The 18,156-nt window shown below is 49.6% G+C and overlaps 4 protein-coding genes across 5 annotated transcripts; 2 read left to right on the top strand and 2 right to left on the bottom strand.

Moving 5' to 3' along the window:
- Nucleotides 1-402: 402 nt before the first annotated feature.
- Nucleotides 403-5,230, top strand: Psme2 (proteasome activator subunit 2). The gene is made up of 11 exons (XM_004647458.2): nucleotides 403-523; nucleotides 821-853; nucleotides 1,292-1,354; nucleotides 1,582-1,668; nucleotides 1,758-1,788; nucleotides 1,875-1,972; nucleotides 2,972-3,040; nucleotides 3,586-3,653; nucleotides 3,815-3,869; nucleotides 4,939-5,025; nucleotides 5,116-5,230. Exons 1-11 carry the CDS (start codon nucleotides 476-478, stop codon nucleotides 5,194-5,196), a joined length of 720 nt encoding a protein of 239 aa, XP_004647515.1. The 5' UTR covers nucleotides 403-475; the 3' UTR covers nucleotides 5,197-5,230.
- A 1,544-nt stretch (nucleotides 5,231-6,774) lies between these two features.
- Nucleotides 6,775-10,123, top strand: Emc9 (ER membrane protein complex subunit 9). Of its 2 annotated transcripts, none has more exons than XM_004647457.2 (5): nucleotides 6,775-7,191; nucleotides 7,331-7,407; nucleotides 9,272-9,341; nucleotides 9,423-9,517; nucleotides 9,892-10,116. In XM_004647457.2, exons 1-5 carry the CDS (start codon nucleotides 6,994-6,996, stop codon nucleotides 10,070-10,072), a joined length of 621 nt encoding a protein of 206 aa, XP_004647514.1. In that variant the 5' UTR covers nucleotides 6,775-6,993; the 3' UTR covers nucleotides 10,073-10,116. The 2 variants fall into 2 exon arrangements, with proteins under 2 accessions (XP_004647514.1, XP_023563498.1); XM_023707730.1 differs by having other exon boundaries at nucleotides 6,987-7,191; nucleotides 9,103-9,341; nucleotides 9,892-10,123.
- On the bottom strand, nucleotides 10,124-12,997 carry Psme1 (proteasome activator subunit 1). The gene is made up of 11 exons (XM_004647456.3): nucleotides 12,786-12,997; nucleotides 12,051-12,083; nucleotides 11,857-11,919; nucleotides 11,632-11,742; nucleotides 11,498-11,543; nucleotides 11,281-11,378; nucleotides 10,967-11,035; nucleotides 10,808-10,875; nucleotides 10,651-10,705; nucleotides 10,490-10,576; nucleotides 10,124-10,323 (listed from the first exon to the last, which is right to left on the bottom strand). The coding sequence occupies exons 1-11, from the start codon at nucleotides 12,822-12,824 to the stop codon at nucleotides 10,243-10,245; spliced, it is 750 nt and encodes a 249-aa protein (XP_004647513.1). The 5' UTR covers nucleotides 12,825-12,997; the 3' UTR covers nucleotides 10,124-10,242.
- Nucleotides 12,998-15,923: 2,926 nt separating this feature from the next.
- On the bottom strand, nucleotides 15,924-18,093 carry Fitm1 (fat storage inducing transmembrane protein 1). The gene is made up of 2 exons (XM_004647455.2): nucleotides 16,927-18,093; nucleotides 15,924-16,564 (listed from the first exon to the last, which is right to left on the bottom strand). The coding sequence occupies exons 1-2, from the start codon at nucleotides 17,190-17,192 to the stop codon at nucleotides 15,952-15,954; spliced, it is 879 nt and encodes a 292-aa protein (XP_004647512.1). The 5' UTR covers nucleotides 17,193-18,093; the 3' UTR covers nucleotides 15,924-15,951.
- Nucleotides 18,094-18,156: the final 63 nt, after the last annotated feature.

The following is an 18,156-nucleotide window of genomic DNA, read 5'->3' as shown; positions in this document are numbered from 1 at the left end:
AGTCCCCGCGCTGCTCCCTTTCACCTCCTCTAGTCCTTAAGGGCTCCAGACCCTGCCTTTATGCCCCTCCCACTCGCTCAGATCCCTCTCCACTCCCTCCTCACAGTTGGGGTTTCTTGGGGGACCTGGGCCGCTGGGCAGTCCCTTTCCCATTCTCCCACCCCTCTCATCCCAACCCTGAACTTTTCCCTGGACGGCTCGCTATAAGCCCTTCCAGTCTTCAAGGGACGGCCCCTGTTTTAATCTCCGCGGGCTCACCCTAGTCCCTTATTCGGACAGCCCCGGGGCTTGTGACCCAACCCACCACTTCTCCTAGTGGCTGCAGTCTGGGAATGAGGGGCTACCTATGGTTTGCAGCCTGCCGGGGGAAGGGGAAAAGGAGAAAGTGGGCGGGACCGAAGGGGGTGGGCGTAGCCCTGGGGAATGAAAGCGAAAGCCGGAGCTGCTACCCCGGAGATCTAGCAAGTGGAACAGCATGGCCAAGCCTTGTGGGGTGCGCTTGAGCGAGGAGGCCCGCAAACAGGTAAAGGGGGGTCGGGAATCAGGAAGGGGACAGGGAGCTCCCCTAATGGAAGCCAAGCTGGGTGCCCCATGGGGCCAAGGCGATTCCAGAGAACTCCCCCAACCTCTCTTCAGTGCTTTCACTTCTGCCCGGGATTCAGCTGTCTACCCTGTTTAGTCTCTGCACTAGGCAGCTTTCAGGGAAAACTGGCTTGTGGAAAAAGCCCGAGCTACAGTGGAAGACACCCCGTTGGCGGTGGAATCTTACTCTCCGCAACTAAAACCCTTAACCAACATCCGGGTACTGTTCTGTGTGCAGGTAGACGTCTTCAGACAAAATCTTTTCCAGGAGGTAAGTCTACGAATAGAAGCAATTGGCCTCCAAATCTTAGAGCATTACTCGAGCATCACAACCTCTCAAAGTAACCCCCAAACTCATTCTAGATTTGGTCCCTGTTTCTCTTACCAAGCTCACCCAAGGCGAGCTCTTACTTGCTGATTTCTTCCTTTAACTTGACCCCTCTTAAGACTTTACCCATTTCTGCCACTTCCTCTCCAATGTTTTGGTGAGGAAGAAAAGGTATGGTCCCCACAGCAGAAATACCATGTTCTAAACTTGGTTCTGCCACCTGCCTGCTTGGGCAAGTCCCTACATTTCCAGGCCTTCAGTTTCCAGTTTCCTCATTTATAAGTCTGAGACTTAGTGATTTCCAAGGGGCTGTTGTACCTCACTTCTCACATATCTCATCACACATCCTCTGATTCCCCACTCCTGCAATGTAACCTACAGGCTGAGGAATTCCTCTACAGATTTTTGCCACAGAAAATCATATACCTGAGTCAGCTCTTGCACGTGAGTAGTGTGGGCCCTTACTGTCCCATCTTACGACCGCCTTCTGCCCACACTCTCAAGCTAACAATTGGGTTCAGCACTGGGAAACAGTTATGAGTGGTGGATTGTGAATGTTAGCATAGTATGAGCCTAAGCTTCAGCTGGGAGACAGCAGACAGAATGTGTGCAGAGAAGGTTGTGAGGGCAAAGGGCAAAGGGCTGGGTAACCCTGACTGTGAACTCTGCAGGAGGACTCCCTCAATGTGGCAGACTTGACCTCCCTTCGGGCCCCACTGGACATCCCTATCCCAGACCCTCCACCCAAGGATGATGAGGTGAGGCACTTGGGGTTCAGGGCTATAAACCCAATAGCCCTGTAACCTCAGTGACTTTTCTAAAGCTACTCCCCTCCCTTTTACTCTAGATGGAAACAGATAAACAGGAAAAGAAAGAAGGTAATGGCAGAGGGGGTGGATAGGGAAAGGGAACGGGCACACTGACTCCTGGATGCGAAAGAACTTGAATTCTCTCTTTCTCACAGTCCCTAAGTGTGGTTTTCTCCCTGGGAATGAGAAACTCCTGGCTCTGCTTGCCCTAGTTAAGCCAGAAGTATGGACTCTCAAAGAGAAGTGCATTCTGGTAAGCTGGGGAACTGGGATCAATGGTAAAAAAAGACAAACAAGGCCCAGTCCTGGTAACCTTTAGGGATGCAAGTCCTTCATTCAGTGACCTGGTCCTCATCAAGATCTTGGGTTTAGAGCCCCCTTTTTCTCATTTTGTTAAGCCTTGTATTATGTTTTTCATGATTATTTTCTTTTTTCATTTGGATTCTATATTTATAATGGTATGTTTAGAATCAGACTATGCTGTATCCACTTCTGTAATTCTAGAACCGATTACATATCAGCTACACAGTGCAAATGATATGATATAGTGATGATATAGTGAGTTGGTTTAAAACCTTAGGTTGGGCTGGGGTAGAGTTCTTGCCTTGCATTCACAAGGCCCTGAATTCAATCCCCAGCACCACAAAGACAAATACAATATAAAAACTTGGGTTCTAGAGGAGAACTGCGTTCAAATCATTTACCTAGCTGATACCTCTAAGTACTTAGACATTCTGTGACACAGTTGTTTTGTCACTTAAATGGGTACAATAAGAATATATATCTTAGATGTTTCCTGTGATGATTAAATGACATAAATCATAGCACAGGGGCTGGAGAGATGGCTCAGTGGTCTAAAGCACCTACTTGGAACAAGCTTGGCAAAGCACAGGGACCGCGGTTCGATCCTCCAGCACCACATGCCAGCCAGCCGTGCCCCCTGGTGGGCTGAGCTGGCCACACACACACACACACACACACACACACACACAATAAATAAATATTTAAAAAAATTTATAAATCATAGCACAGTGCTGGACACATAACAAATTTCAGTTTTTAAAAAGTGGCATATGGGGGCTGGAGAGACAGCTCAGTAGAATAAGCACTTGTCTGGGAAGTGCAGGGTACTGAGTTCAATCCTCGGTACCACAAAAAAAAAAAAAAGTGGCATAACTGGAAGAAAGAATAAGCATAATGGGAGGTGGCATAATAGGAAATAACTTGACTGAATGATTTCTTTTCAACATAGGTGATTGCATGGATCCAGCACCTGATCCCCAAGATTGAGGATGGAAATGATTTTGGGGTAGCAATCCAGGTAGGAAAAGGTTTTGAATGAAGCTGGACATGGTGGTAGATATCCATAATCCCAGCTATTGCATGTTTGAAGTCAGCCTGGACAATTTACCAAGACCTTCTCTTAAAAAAAGGGGGGGGGGCTGGTGAGATGGCTCAGTGGTCTAAAGCACCTACTTAGAACAAGCTTAGCAAAGCACAGGGACCACGGTTCAGTCCCCCAGCACCACATGCCAGCCAGCCCCGCCCCCTGGTGGGTTGAGCTGGCCACACACATGCATGCATACACACACACACACACACACACACACACACATAAGTAAATAAATAAAATTAAAAAAAAAAAGAATGAGATGAGCTCATTTATTTATTAAAAAAAAAATCTAAAGGGTTAGCATGCATGAGTCCTTGAATTTAGCCCCTGGTACTTAGGGTAGGGAGTGGCTGTGTGAGGACACTAAGTGGGGGAGACTTGGGACTAATAAGTAGCAACTATGAACCATGAGGGGAGAGAGAGTGGTGAAGAAATGAGATTAAGTTTTTTCTTTGTCCCCTCTGTCACCACAGGAGAAAGTTCTGGAAAGGGTGAATGCAGTCAAGACCAAAGTAGAAGCCTTCCAGACAACCATTTCTGTGTGAGGGTGTTGGAGGACCTGCATGGGGGGCTGCTGGGGTATTTCTTTGGTACTCCCAAAACTAGAGAGTCCTATAAGGACGATGGCAGGCTCTGGGAAGGTGTGTGTGTTCTAATCCTCACCCTGAACACATATTCCTGTGATACTCCTTGCTCTGGCAGGTACTTCTCAGAACGTGGGGATGCTGTGGCCAAGGCCTCTAAGGAGACTCATGTAGTAAGTGTTATCTACTGGGTGTTTAGCTGAGGCTGGTGAGGGGTGGGACTGAGGGCAGGGAGAGGAAAGAAGGTGTTTCTTATTCATGACTTTCTTAATGTGTAGAATATTAAGCCAAAGCATAGAGTATTTAAAAAGTAACAACCCCAAACAACAACAAATAAAAATAAAAAAATAGCGAGGCATGGCGGTGCATACCTGGAATCTCAGCACTCAGAAGTCTGCGGAGTTCTAGGCCAGCCTGGGCTACATAGTGTGACTTATCTTAAAAAATAAAAAACAGAGAGAGAAAGAAAGAAATACATGAAAAACAAGTTGCTTAGGGCTGGCCAGATAGCTCAGCAGACTAAAGCGCCTGCTTAGGCAGTATGCAGCAGCTGGGGTTCAATCCCTGGCCTGCTGTACCGGCCCCGCCCCTGAGGTGCACTGAGACAGCGATTGAGACTGTGCATGGTGGCCCATGCCCGTGATCCCAGTGCTTGGGAGGCTGAACACAGGCAGGTCACTATGAGTCTGATCTATATATATAGTGAGACCCTGTAGACATTGTAGACCCTGTAGACCCCTGTCCTAAAGTACAAAAGAAAAAAAAAGTTGCCTAAAAAAAATGATCTGGGGGGCTGGGGAGATGGCTTAGTGGTCTAGGGCACCTACTTGGAACAAGCTTCGCAAAGCACAGGGACCGCGGTTCGATCCCCCAGCGCTGCATGCCAGCCAGCCCCGCCCCCTGGTGGGCTGAGCTGGCCACACACACACACACACACACACACACAAATAAATAAATAAATAAAGTTTAAAAAAAAAATGATCTGGGAGGCCAGGGAGATGGCTCAGTGAAATAAGTGCTTGCCTGGGAAGTGCAGGGACCTGAGTTCAATTCCTGGTTCTGCCAAAAAAAAAATCAGGACCTCAACCATCTTGACACCTTTCCCTGCTTGATCCTATGGGATCCCGTTTATTGATGCCAAGAAGGGACTTAGTTTCCAGTTACCTATTCCCTACATGAAGAAACCAGAGTAATTTGCCAGCCTCCCACGGGGCTGACTCAGCCTTGTCTCCCACATCCCAGATGGATTACCGGGCCCTGGTGCATGAGAGAGATGAGGCAGCCTATGGGAATCTCAGGGCCATGGTGCTGGACCTGAGGGCCTTCTATGTAAGTGTGGAATAAACCTGTAATGGAAATGGGTAGAGGGGGCTTCGGGAGGCCAAGAACCTAACTCCTGCTCTTCTACCCTTCCTCCAGGCAGAGCTTTATCATATCATCAGCAGCAACCTGGAGAAAATTGTTAACCCAAAGGGTGAGGAGAAGCCGTCTATGTATTGAGCCCAAGACTAGAAGAAAAAATAAATAACCTGTTCCTTGTGTGGATTACTTCGTGTGTATCATTAATGATAGCACATACTCAATGCCATATATGGCCAGACACTGCAACAAATGTGGTAGTGGAAATGCAAAGAGATGATTGCCTAGTTCTTTATCCTTTTGACTGTGACACCAGCTACAGGTGGCATGTCAGCCATGCAGATAACTCACATTTTGGAATTTAGGTTATTTCCATCTGGTGATGTCATGGTAAAGGTGACATTTGGGCAGAGTCCTTTGTGTAGGGAGCAGCTGAAACTGGAAATTGATCATGGGGCAAGATAAGGCAGGTCTGACAACGAAGAGCTCCTGAGGCAAGTCATGAAAATAAGTTCCAGCTCCAAATGCACTATGATGGTTGAGCAGTTCCTCTCCTCTCATCAGGAGAGAGGGCTCCACTTGACCCCAGCTTTCCTCTTATCTTTATTTTTAAATCCTCTTGTTGATTTTCCCCCAGGAACATGGAGAATTATGCAGGTTCACAGCACCTTTTAGGTAAGCAGGCTGGAGAAAGACAAAAGCTCTGTGCTGAGATCCACAGAGCTGTATCATTTTGGTGCAGTCAAAATATTTCCTTGGAAAGACTTTGTAGGCAGCACAGTCAAGTTTGAACTCTGGGCAACTTAGAACCTGTGTCAAAAAAAAAAAAAAAAAAAGAATGTAGCATTTGGTCCGGGGAGATGGCTCAGTGGAATAAGCACTTCCCTGGCAAGCTCAAGGGCCTGAGTTCTAATCCCCGGTTCCACTAAAAAAAAAAAAAAAAAAAAAAAAATGTAGCATTTAATTCCCAGCACCAAAATAAATGAGTTAATAAAGAAGAGTGAATACTTTGATTCCTCAAGGGCTGGCAGGGGGATAAAGTCCTAAGGAATTATGGTAAAGGAAATGTACATTATGGGACATTAAGGATGACTTGTAGGCTTTTCTTTTTGACTCTTTTGCCCTCTCATCAGCTGTTTGTCTTTATATCAGCCTTTGGGATTCTACTGTGTGTGGGAGAGGCAAGGATTCCTCTGCTGTGATCTTTGCTATAACTCCATACATTGTTTTTTAGCTCAGGGCCTTGTCCTGTTTTAAAATATAGGATAAGACTGCTGCACAACCCTTGGCAGGTCGGGAGTCCGTGTCCACACATCAGGTGCCAGATAACCTACAGTTAGGAAGGTAACCCAGTTTATTAGTGACAGCTGGTCTAAAGTGCCGATCCATTTATCCCAAATAATACCCAGCAAGGCGGTCCACTTCGACTCCACCTTCAAAGGTCTACTGGAACAGGACGGGGTTGGCTCTCCCGGGGCCAGAGGGTGATGGGCAATGGGTGGCGCAGGTAAACAGAGAAAGAACCCTGCAATCACGAGCAGAAGCCAGCCTAGCCAAGAAGCGCTAGATTTCCTTTCCCTTAAAAAGAGTGTTCTCTCCTGTTTGCTTGAAATCAAGGCGGGGTGAAACTTAGATGCGGCAGCTGATTGAACACAGTGAAAACTTCTAGGCCTATCAAAGAGTACAGCGGGGGCGGGACTGCCGCAGGGCACAGGCAGGAGCAGGCGCAGACTTGCGCTCTCGGGTTAAGGATCTGGGGGCGGAGCTGGGTGTCAGGGACGCCCCGTAGACCTCCCGGTGGGCCTCGCAGGGTACATACTCCGGATAAAGGTGGCGCAGAGCAGTCACCGTCGAACCTGAGCTAGGAGGACGGGAAAGACCGAACTCGGTTGAGTCGGGGTGGAAACCAGGCCCTCGGGCTTGCAGGGCCGGCTCGCCATGGGGGAGGTGGAGATCTCTGCCCGCGCCTACGTGAAGATGTGCTTGCACGCAGCCCGGTACCCGCACGCCGCGGTCAACGGGCTGCTGCTGGCGCCAGCGCCGCGGTCCGGAGAATGCCTGTGCCTCACCGACTGTGTGCCACTCTTCCACAGTCATCTGGGCTTGTCAGTCATGCTGGAAGTCGCCCTCAACCAGGTGCCACCACCGGACAAACACCCACACCGCAAGCCCGCTAACTCCCCTAACCCAAGTTAGGGTCAAACCCTTGGCCGCAGTGCGCACCCACAGAGCCGGCAGGGCGATTCGGTTACTAATGGCTCCTTTCCCTCAACAGGTGGATGTGTGGGGAGTGCAGGCCGGTCTGGTGGTGGCTGGGTACTACCATGCCAATGCAGCTCTGGAGGACCAGAGGTAAGTGGGCTAGCCAAAGGCAAAGACGAGGGACTGCAGCGGGGATGGGCCGGGTGCAAATGAACCAAGATCATTTCTTCTATCTTTATCAAAAGCTGAGGAGCAGGGTCTGCGCCCCAGGCACCCTGCTGAGCACTGGAGTGAGAAAACACAAGAATGAATGGGACAGACTCCTAGTCATAATATAGGAGGAGCTGTGGTGGGGGTGAGAATGGCAAATATGTTTTAACAAACCTAAGGTAATTTTGCTTTTATTATTATTATTATTATTATTATTATTATTATTTTGTCTTTTTGAGGCAGGGTTTTGCTGTGCAGTTGGGCTGGCCTTGAACTCATTTTGTAGCCCAGGCTGGCCTCCAACTTGAAGCAATCCTACTGCCTGAGTCTCCCAGAGTGCTGGAATTACAGGCATGTGCCATCATGCCACCTTGACCTTGCTTTGAGGTGCCCCCAACTAGCAAATTAAAAAAAGACTTTATATCTGCTGTGTATATCATGTATGGAGATCAAATTAGGAATACCATTTTATAGTTTTGTAATTTGGCTTACTCCCTCACTTAAAAAATATATAAAGCTAAGCTTGGTGGTGTAGGCTTGTAATCTCAGCGCTCTGGGAGGCTGAGGCAGGAGGTTTGAAAATCTGAGTCCAACCAGGGCAATTTAGAGACTTAGCAAGACTCTGTGTTAAAAAAAAAAAAAAAAAAAAGTGGGCTGAGGATTTAGCCCTGTGCGAAGGCCTTAGTACTGTAAAATTAATAGATGCATATCTAGCATCTTGTGTTCACTTTGGCAGCCCACATGAAAATTGGAACAATACAGAAATTAGCATGGCTGGGGCTGGTGAGATGGCTCAGTGGTCTAAAGCACCTACTTAGAACAAGCTTAGCAAAAAACAGGGACCCCGGTTCAATCCCCCAGCACCACATGCCAGCCAGCCCCGCCCCCTGGTGGGCTGAGCTGGCTACACACACACACACACACACACACACACACACACACATAAATAAAATAAAATAAATTAGCATGGCCCATGTGCAAGGATCACATGCAAATAAATATTTGACACTTTTCCAGCTCCATATCAATACCTACCTTAATGGCTATATAGAATAAATTATTATAGTAGTATTATAGGATTATTATGGTATAATTATAGTGTAATTATTACAGTATTTTATATAGTACCATTAATAGATTATAATTTATTTAATACCTTACACTAAGCATTGAGGTTCTCTCCAGGCACTTGCTGTGACTCTATTACAGTAAATTCTTTTTATTTATGTGTGTGTGTGTGTGTGTGTGTGTGGCCAGCTCAGTCCACCAGGGGGTGGTGCCAGCTGGCATGTGGCGCTGGGGGATTGAACCGTGGTCCCTGTGCTTTGCTCAGCTTGTTCTAAGTAGGTGCTTTAGACCACTGAGCCATCTCACCAGCCCCAGTAAATTCTTTTTTTTTTTTTTTTTTTCGGAACTGGGGATTGAACTCAGGCCCTTGCGCTTGCCAGGGAAGCACTTATTCCACTGAGCCATCTCCCTGGCCCCTCCCAGTAAATTCTTTATAAATGAAATTTCTTGTTTAGCACATGAACAGCATACAGTTTTGATTTGGATGGTTATGTCAAATTACCCTTCAGAAAGACCACCTTAGATTTCCACTCTCACAAGCAGTTTCTGAGCGCCTTTTTCCCACAGCACACAAGCATCAAGTGATCATGCATCAGGACAGAGGGAGCCCAACCCCTAAGCCAGCCACAGGAAAAGGCCAGGACTGCGCCCACTGCCAGGAGACCTAGGAGGCACAGCTCAGTATGGGGTCTGGTCACAGCCCGACCCTCACTCCTCTGATCTTCCCTCTACACAGCCCTGGGCCACTGGCCTTGAAAATCGCTGGGCGAATTGCAGAATTTTTCCCTGAGGCAGCACTTATTATGGTGAGGCTTAGGTTTCAGGTTGGGGAGGTGGAGAAGAGGAGGATCCTTGAAACTCTCACCAGCCTTTCTCTGTTCACCTAGTTAGATAATCAGAAACTGGTGCCTCAGCCTCGTGTGCCTCCAGTTATCGTCCTGGAGAACCAAGATCTCCACTGGGTCCCCAAAGACAAGAACTTGTGAGTGCCCCACTCCCCTACCTGGTTTTGGAATCTCATGGCTTCTGGGCCTTCTCTGTCCTTGGTCCTGGCCTAGATCCAGCCTCTGTTAATCTGTCTGGCCTTACTTACTGCCCACTGGTGAACCTCTGTGGGCCCTGTTCTGTCCCTCCCTCCTTCTTCCTTTTTTTTTCCCTCCCTTGCCTTCTTCTCTTCTTTCTTCAGCACAGTGGATTGAACCAAGGGAGAACTGAGCTAGATCTCCAGCTCTTTAATTTTGAGGCAGGATCTCACCTACTTGGCAGGCCTCTCACACTTGTGGTCTTCCCGCTTCTGAGTAGCAGGGATTATGGGTGTGCACAAGCACATCCAGCTTCCAGAGTTTTCTATTCCAGAGTGATGTGGAGGGACTGGGACGAGTCACGGCAGATGGTGGCATCGTTACTGGAGGGCCGGGCCCACCAGCACATTGTGGATTTTGACTGCCACCTTGATGACATCCGGCAGGACTGGACCAACCAGCAGCTCAACAGCCAGATCACCCAGTGGGTCAGGCCCACTGAAGGCAATGCCTGAGCTTGGGTCAAGAAGGCCAGGAAATAATAAAGAGACTTGGGCTGCTGGGTAAACCGTATGACTGTATTTATTGTGCTTAGGAGACAAGTGAGGGAGAAACTTTGGGAGGATGGCAGGGGCAAATCTGGAGTCCTCAGTATCTGCTATACCCACAGTGAGAGCAGAGGCCTTCAATAGATCATTCCCTTTGTTTCTCCACGGGGCTTCTTGAGCTTCTCAAAATTCTTCAGGATAATGTCATATAACACAGCCTACAGAGTCAGGGTGCAGTGGAGGTCAGCCTTAGGCCAGCAGGGTTCTCTGCCCCATTTAGAGCCTCGTGGAGAGGTAGGCTTTGTCCTCCTTTGCCTGCAGGATCAGGCAGTAGGTGGCCTTACCCCACCCCTACCCTGCCCTGCCCTCCCATCGCCTCCTCACATAAGCATTACGGATCTCCATGACCATCAGCCGGATGTCCCGATACTCTGCCTCATCCAGTTCGTGCACCAGCTGCCGATAATCACCCTGTGGAAACCTGGGGTCAGTCCTGACTTGAAATGTGTCCTTTCCCTGTGAACCCTAGCCTGAGTGTCACCTACCACGTGGGGCTGTTTGGCTGCTTTGGTTACTGCATCACCACGCTCAGAGAAATACCTGTAGAAAGCAGAAGCAGTGTGTACAGAATGGAAGAAGGAAGAGGAAGCCCAGGGCTCTGTTCCCAAACAGGTCAGAGAGTTCAGGTGACCTGTTACTCACTTAGAGATCTGAGTGTGGAAGCCTTCTAGCTTTGTGTGAAGGCTGGTCATCAGTTCAAACACTTTCTCCTGGGAAAGGAAATAGGGAGGGAAGATTGGGGGAGTGGAAGGAGGTGTGGGCTACATAGCAGGGCAGGGGAGAAGGGGGCAGTGCTCCTACCTGGACAGCCACCCCAAAATTATTTCCATCCTCAATCCGAGGTATCTGTAGCTGCAACCAGGTAGTGACCTAGAGGAAAGGAATGGCATCAAAATCACAACCAATTCTTAGGTCCCTATTGTCCATTCTGTCCCTGCCCATACAGGATGGAGGGATGCCAGGTCATCTTGAGCCTGAGGGCCTGGGCTGCTAGCTTCACTTAATGTGCCCTCTCCTACTAAGACCTGGAAAGTACCATGCCCTAAGTGGCACTAATTAAGGGGACAAAGGATTGGACCTGAATGAAGCCTTGGGGTGGAAGAAGGAAGACTTACCAGGTTAAGCTGCTCAATGACATCTTTGATCTCAGGCTTCAGGCGCTGCAGGAGGACTACGATCTTCTCATTACAGTTCACTGGGCCACAGGGAGGACCTAGAGAGTAAGCAGTGGGTCAGTTCCACAATAGCCTAGGTGAAGGGGAGGGAGAATGGTAAGGAATCTTTAGGACTGGATTGGGACTCAAGTCCTACCATTACATTAATCTCATGTACCTTTGTCTTCATCTTCCCCTTTCTTCTTTTCACCCTTGTCTTCCTTCTACAGGGAGAGAGAGGCTTATGGGACAAAGGACTAAGACTGATTTTTTTCCCCTTGGTCCAGCCCTTGTTCCCAGGTCCTGCCTTGCCTCCTGCTGTTTCTTTCGCTCCTCCTTCTCTTTTTCTTTGACTGGATCAGGTATTGGAATGTCCAGGGGGGCCTTCAGATTGTTTAGGTTGGCTTCATTGAGAGCTGGTTCCTGGCACAGGGTGGGAGGAGGGGCTGAAAATGAGGTTGTCCCTCTTGCCTTTTTACTCTCATGAGCTCCCATACTCTCCTCTTGCCCTCTAGCTTCCTGCCTCACCCCTGATACCTTTAAAAATGCATCCAGCTCAGAAATCTTCTTGGGGAAATAGCTACCGAGCAGGTTCTCTGCCTGAGGTGAAGGTTGAAGAGGCCAAGGTCAGAATCACATGGTTTTCCTAGGCAGTGAGGCCAGAGTGACACTGCCCCACAGGGAGGGCTGAGCAAAGGGAGCTGGGTAGGGGTAGTGATGGCAACTCCTACCTTGGTGCACAGATCTTCACGAAACACATCCACCTGTGGGGCACAGGCAATCCTTCAGAAACCTAGGCCGGTTCATTTGGGGACAGTTTTCTTAGGGTTGTGGAGGATCTGACTCAGAGAAAAGTGAAGTGGGTTCCTCTAAGGCCATGCCTAAATGTGAGATGGGTCCCTGTGGGTGTGGACTGGGGTAGTGGAAACTTGGATCTGGAGAGGGTGGGGCTGGATTTGGGGATCAGAATATTCCCTGTGGTGAATGGGTCATGAGAACAAACATCCTTGGGGTCTCCTGGGCTGTGTGATGAGGGATGTTAAGAGAGCTTTCTGTGGGTTCCCTGTGAAGTGAGCTCCGGGGATCCCACCTAAGAGAGAAACCATGAGGTGGCAGGGTCAGTCCGGTTCCCAGCTGTGTGGGGCCCGAGGCCAGCACGGTTCCCCTTCACGCCAGCTCCTCGCACCACCTCACCCCGCTGAACCAAGGCAGCCTGACCTTTCCCTGGGGATCAGGTGTCTGGGCCCCCTGCACTTGGACGGGGGGGCCTTGGACTCAGAGCCCCTGGCCTCGGACGGGCCCTCTTGACTCGCACCCCTAGATTCCTACAGGCACCCAGGACTCGGACAGAACCCCCTCCCCCCGACCCCTCCCTCGCCAGGTCGGGGGCTGGTGGGAGAAGCCCTCAGCTCTTTGGAGCCACGCCCCCCCCCCAGCGGACCCTTCGTAGGATCCGCCTTGCTCACCTTAGCTTGGGCTTCGGGCTGGATCCTGAGCGTGGCCATGGCCGGGTCAGGGGCCCAGCGCGCACGAGGAGCCAGGAGTAGGTACAGGGAAGGGAAAGCGAAAGCAGCACTCACCACCCGCGCGGTCTTCCTGGGTAGTGGGGAGTGGAGAGCTGCGAGGAGGCGGGGACTGCCGGGGTGGAGGAAGGCGGCTGCGGCTGGGGCTCCCCCTAGAGCAGCCCGGGAGCGTTTCAGACTCGCTACTCTGCCTCCCGCCAGCGCTCGAGCCCGCCTCCCGCAGCCTCAGCGCCTCTGCCCGTCAGTAGCCTGCCTGCCTTCTGCCTCCGCCCCTCCTGCCCCTGCCTTCTATCTCCTGTCTCCTCGCCCTCTTTCCGCAGCGTGGCCTGGGACAACGATGTGCTTTGCGTGGCGCTCTTCCATCTCTTCCGACCTAGCCTTATCAACGTGGTAACCTGGCTGCCTAGGCATCCTCAGCACCACAAAGCGACACACAGACACTTGAGGCACGCACCATTTCTGTTCAAGCCCAGTTAACTCTTCCAGGACCATTGCAGCAAACTTGGTTCCTCTACAACTGGGTTCGCGCCTCTCTACAATGAAATCCAAAGGCTTTTTTTCATAGCCTGGCTGACACCTGCCTTCCCTTTTAAGTTCACTTTCTACTGCTCTCTCTCATTCTTCACACCTGGACTTTCCATTTGTTTCTTTCTTTTCTTTCTTTCTTTCTTTCTTTATTTATTTTTGCGGAACCGAGGACTGAACTCAGGCCCTTGAGCTTGCCAGGGAAGAGCTTATTCCACTGAGCCATCTCCCCGGCCCTCCATTTATTTCTCAAAGGCATTCTGTTCATTCCTTCCTCAGGGACTGTGCCCTTGAGAAGCCCTTTGCTTGAAACACCCTTCCCCCAGTTGTCATCTTCCATTTCTCTGCTCAAATGTCACCTCTTCAGGGAGAACTTTCTCTATTATCCATTATGAAGTATAGTTTCTTTTCTTTTTTTTTTTTTTTTTTTTTTTTTTTTGATGGACCCGGGGATTGAACTCAGGCCCTTGCGCTTGCCAGGCAAGCGCTTATTCTATTGAGCTATCTCCCTGGCCCCCAATTATGAAGTATGGCCCTCCAAGTCTTATTACAAATCAGCCTTGTGAGTACCTTCAAAGCACTTTCTAATAAGCCTACTTATTAATTGTATTAAGCCTACTTATTAATTGTATTATTTTTAAATGTATTTGGTTGTTACAGGGTCTCACTACACAGTTCAGACTCAAAGTGATTCTCCTGTTTTCAACCTCCTCAGGGCCCTGCCTCTGTGGCCAGCTCAGCCCACGCTGGGAGCAGGGCTGGTGTGGTATGTGGTATCAGGGATTGAACCTGAGTCCCTGTGCTTTCCTAAGCTTGCCTAAGCAAGCACTTTAGACCACTGAGCTATCTCACCAGCCCTGAGACAGGTTTTAAACAGGGGCTGGGCAGGTGGTAAATATTTTAGATGTTGCAGGCCTTAGAGTGTCTGTAGCAACTACCCAATTTTGCCACTGTAACAAGAAAACATCCCATATGCATGAATTAAGGTGGCTATGTTCCAATAAACATTTATAGGTGCTTGAATTTCATGCAGTTTTCACATGTCATGAAATTTGATGTTTTAAAACCATTTAAAAAGGAGAAAACTGGGGCTGGTGAGATGGCTCAGTGGTCTAAAGCACCTACTTAAAACAAGCTTAGCAGAGCACAGGGACCTCAGTTCAATCCCCCAGCTCCACATGCCAGCCAGCCCCGCCCCCTGGTGGGCTGAGCTGGCCACACACACACATAAATAAATAAAATTAAAAAAAAAGAAATTAATTATTAAATATTAAAAAAAATAAATAAAAAGGAGAAAACTACCTTGGCTCACAAACCACACAAAAACTGGCCACAGCAGGGCCATAGTTGGCTAATCTCTGGTTTAGAGCACAGGCACTGTCTGGATTTGTAATCCTGGCTTCTCTGTTAACTGTGAACAAGTTACTTATCCTCTTTGCCTGTTTTCATACTGTACAATAGGAATGCTACTAAATTCACCTTACTAGTGAGGATTAAGTGTATTAATGTATAAAGAAATTATAGACACTTAGAGCAGTGCCTGGTATAAAGTAAGATCGGTGCAAGTGTTTGTATTTTTGTGTGCTTATTACCTGCCTCCTTCAGTTAGCTCATAAATTCCCAAACAACAAAAACCTTGTCTTATTCACAAGGCACAAAACTATGCTTGGCTAAATAAACATTTGCTAAATATTTAAATATATACAGAGACTGCTAGAAAGGAGAAAGCCTGGTTCCTGAGAAGGTGGAAAAACTAGGCTGGAGATGGAGCACCTGCTCAGTGAACACACACACACACACAGAGCATTGTTACCTGCCTTAGCAGCATTTTGTGGTACTGGTGATTGAATCCAGGGCCTTTGCTCTGACAGTTATATCCCCAGCCCTTAGTACTTTTTTTTCTTTTTTTTTTTTAATCTTTTGAGGGCGAGGGATATAGCTCAGCAGCATAAGTGCCTGCCTGCCATACATAAGGTCCCAAGTTCAATCTCTGGTACTGCAAAAAAAGAAAAAAATCTTTTGAGATGGGGGTCTAACTAAGTTATCAAGTTTCTCATGTCAGGGTCAAATTTGCAATCTTCTTGCCTCAGTCTTCCCAATTGTGATTACAGGCATGCACTATCATGCCTTGCTGTGCCGTTCTTTGATATTACGGCATATGCAGGTAATACCATAACTTGGGAGGCTGAGGCAAAAGGACTGCTGAGAGTTCAAGGGCAGCCTGGTTTACACAATGAGTTCAAAGCTAGCCTGAGCTACACGATGAGGTGTCTCAAAACCAACCAACCAACCAACCAACCAACCAACCAACCAACCAACCAACCAACCAACCAAAAAACCCAAGCCCGAACTCAAACCTCCTCAAAAGCTCCTGACAGGTAGAAGTCTATAGATTAGAAAGCTGACAGGACAGTAGAAGGGGTGGAGTGCATGTTCCAGGAAGAACATCCAAGACTGATGAAAGCAAAGAATGACTGAAGAAACCCTAAGCCCCAGACCCTTTTCTTACCCTTCTCACCCTTTCCTGGCCCCAAACAAAAGATGAAAGGAGACTGAGCCAGGCCAGATGTGCCTTTATTTCTTTTCAGTTATGCTTGCGGCTGGAGTGGGCACGGGGGAAGAGCCCATGGCCTGGACTCCCTGGAGACCAGGGCTGATGATACCAGCTACCATAGGTGAGATACCAGGCAAAGGTACCTACTGCTGCACCCACCACCTTGTGAGTATATTGGTGGAAATAGATGACAGTGCAGAGCAGCAAGAAGTTCCAGAGGCCCAGCAGCAGCACATTGAGCAGGAAGACAAGGCGCAAGGGGGCACCAGCAGGCAGCCCATGGGCCAGGTACTTGGCAAACACGGCTGCTTCTTCGGCCATGAGCAGGCAGCAGAAAGTGAGCAGGAAGGTGTGGGAGGAAACTGTGTACCCCCGCCACTGGTGGCCAGCTGCCAGGCAGCTGCGGCGGTCAGGCAGCTCATGGAGCAGCAGGCCCTGGGGTAGGGGCTCAAAGCAGGAACCGGTCAGGTCCTCGATGAGCAGGAAGGCTCGGCCGGCGCCCCGCCACACGGCAGCCCCCACCACTAGTCGGCTCAGGTGCCTGGCAGTCACTGCTACTCGCCGAGTAGCCAGGAACACCACCAACAGCACAAAGCCCCCCAGGAAGGTGCATGTCCAGCCCCACGCTGAATTCACAAATTTTCTGTGGGCAGAGAAGAGGGAAGGCTATTGAGAGCCCCAGCCCCAACCCCCATCCTGGTCTGTGTTCCATTACTGCTCTGTCCCCAGTCTTACACTGTCACTGGTTCCCTCCCATGCCCTTTACCATCCACAGCCATTTTTAAATTGACCTCCTTAGAGGGCCACTCAGCATTCTAGGATCCATATTTCCTCTTCAGCCCTACTCTACTCCTGTACCCCCAGGCTTGGTGCCCTTCCCCCTCCCCCGACCTCAACCTCTGTGTCTATTTTTAGTGTAAAGACTGGCAGGAGAGTAGAAGTCTGGAGAAGAGAACTGCGATCATACAGCGCAGGGAGCTGGCTCCCACACCCAAGTGGACTCACATGTTGAAAAAGTTGCCGTGGCTGGCGAAGATAGTCCGGGAGTTGACATGGAACTGCAAAAGCGGCCCAAAGATGACTACTGCTGCCAACCAGGCATGGTAGAGGCGCCGTAAGCAGGGGCTGCCTAGGAGGCGGGCAGCCTGTTCACTTCCAAAGTACAACAAGGCAGAGGCCACCCAGAGCAGCACCTTGACCAGGCAGCCCAGCAGTGCCCGGATTCGGGCCCCGGTCCCCGGCCCTGCCCCCACCACCGGCCCCCGCTCCATGTTCCCTCCCCTCCCACTGCCTGCCTGCTCTGCTAGGCAGCTGAGGAGGGGCTGATGGGGCCCCCCCGGACAAGGACAGGCAGTGACAGGTGTGGCAGACACAGGGCAGAGCCCTGTTGGCAGCTGGCAGGCGGGGGAGAAGGGTGGGGGGCAGTAAGGGGCCAGGGTGAGGGCTGCTACATCAGCAGGGGCCTGGCCTCCAATAAGTGGTAGTGTCCTGACAGCAGCCCATGTCCTTTCCTGTTAGCCCTGTCTCTTCAGCTCCAGCTATATTCTAGCTCACATCTCAGGCCAGGCCTGCTGTTCTGAGCTGTCCCTGTCCATGTTCTGCTTAGGTCTGCTTGCCTCGGTATGGTCAGCCAAAGTCTTCACATGTTTTTGCTCCACAGGGAAGTCAGAGGTCATGAAGATAAAACTAGAAAGTCATTAAAACAAATCTAGGCCTCTGTCCTTTCTCTGGGGTTTCTGAGAAGCAAGGTGTGCAGGGCTCTGTGTCCACCTCAGGTTGTGGGAGGCCAGCTGGCAAGGGTATCCACTGCAATGTGCTGTGACTCTAACGGCTTAGCCAAGTTCTGCCTCCTTTTAGGGGCTCTCAAGGGCTGGGTGGCCCAGGACTGCCATGCAAACTGGTGGTTGTGCAATGAATGAACAAGGCACACATCTAATGGGGGCACTTTTTGCCTGAAGATTAACAGATGAAATGTAGGTATCCCGAGAAAGGAATTCTATAAGAAATGATGGTAACCAGGTTGGGCACTTGTAGCCCTAAAGCTCAGATTTACTCTTAGGTGATCGGTAGAAATGATCCTAGGAAAGAAGTGCCATCTGGAATCCATCAAAACCTTAGGTTCGGGGCTGGGGAGATAGCTCAGTAGGACAAGTGCTTGCCTGTCAAGTGCAAGAGCCTGAGTTTTCCTAGCAAGCACAATAGTCTGAGTTCAATCCCCAGTTCCACCAAAAAAAA

The sequence above is a fragment of the Octodon degus genome, unplaced genomic scaffold (assembly GCF_000260255.1).
Source record: "Octodon degus isolate 3935 unplaced genomic scaffold, OctDeg1.0 scaffold00307, whole genome shotgun sequence".
In the NCBI taxonomy this organism is placed as follows: domain Eukaryota; kingdom Metazoa; phylum Chordata; class Mammalia; order Rodentia; family Octodontidae; genus Octodon; species Octodon degus.
This window is presented reverse-complemented; position numbering and strand designations above follow the sequence as displayed.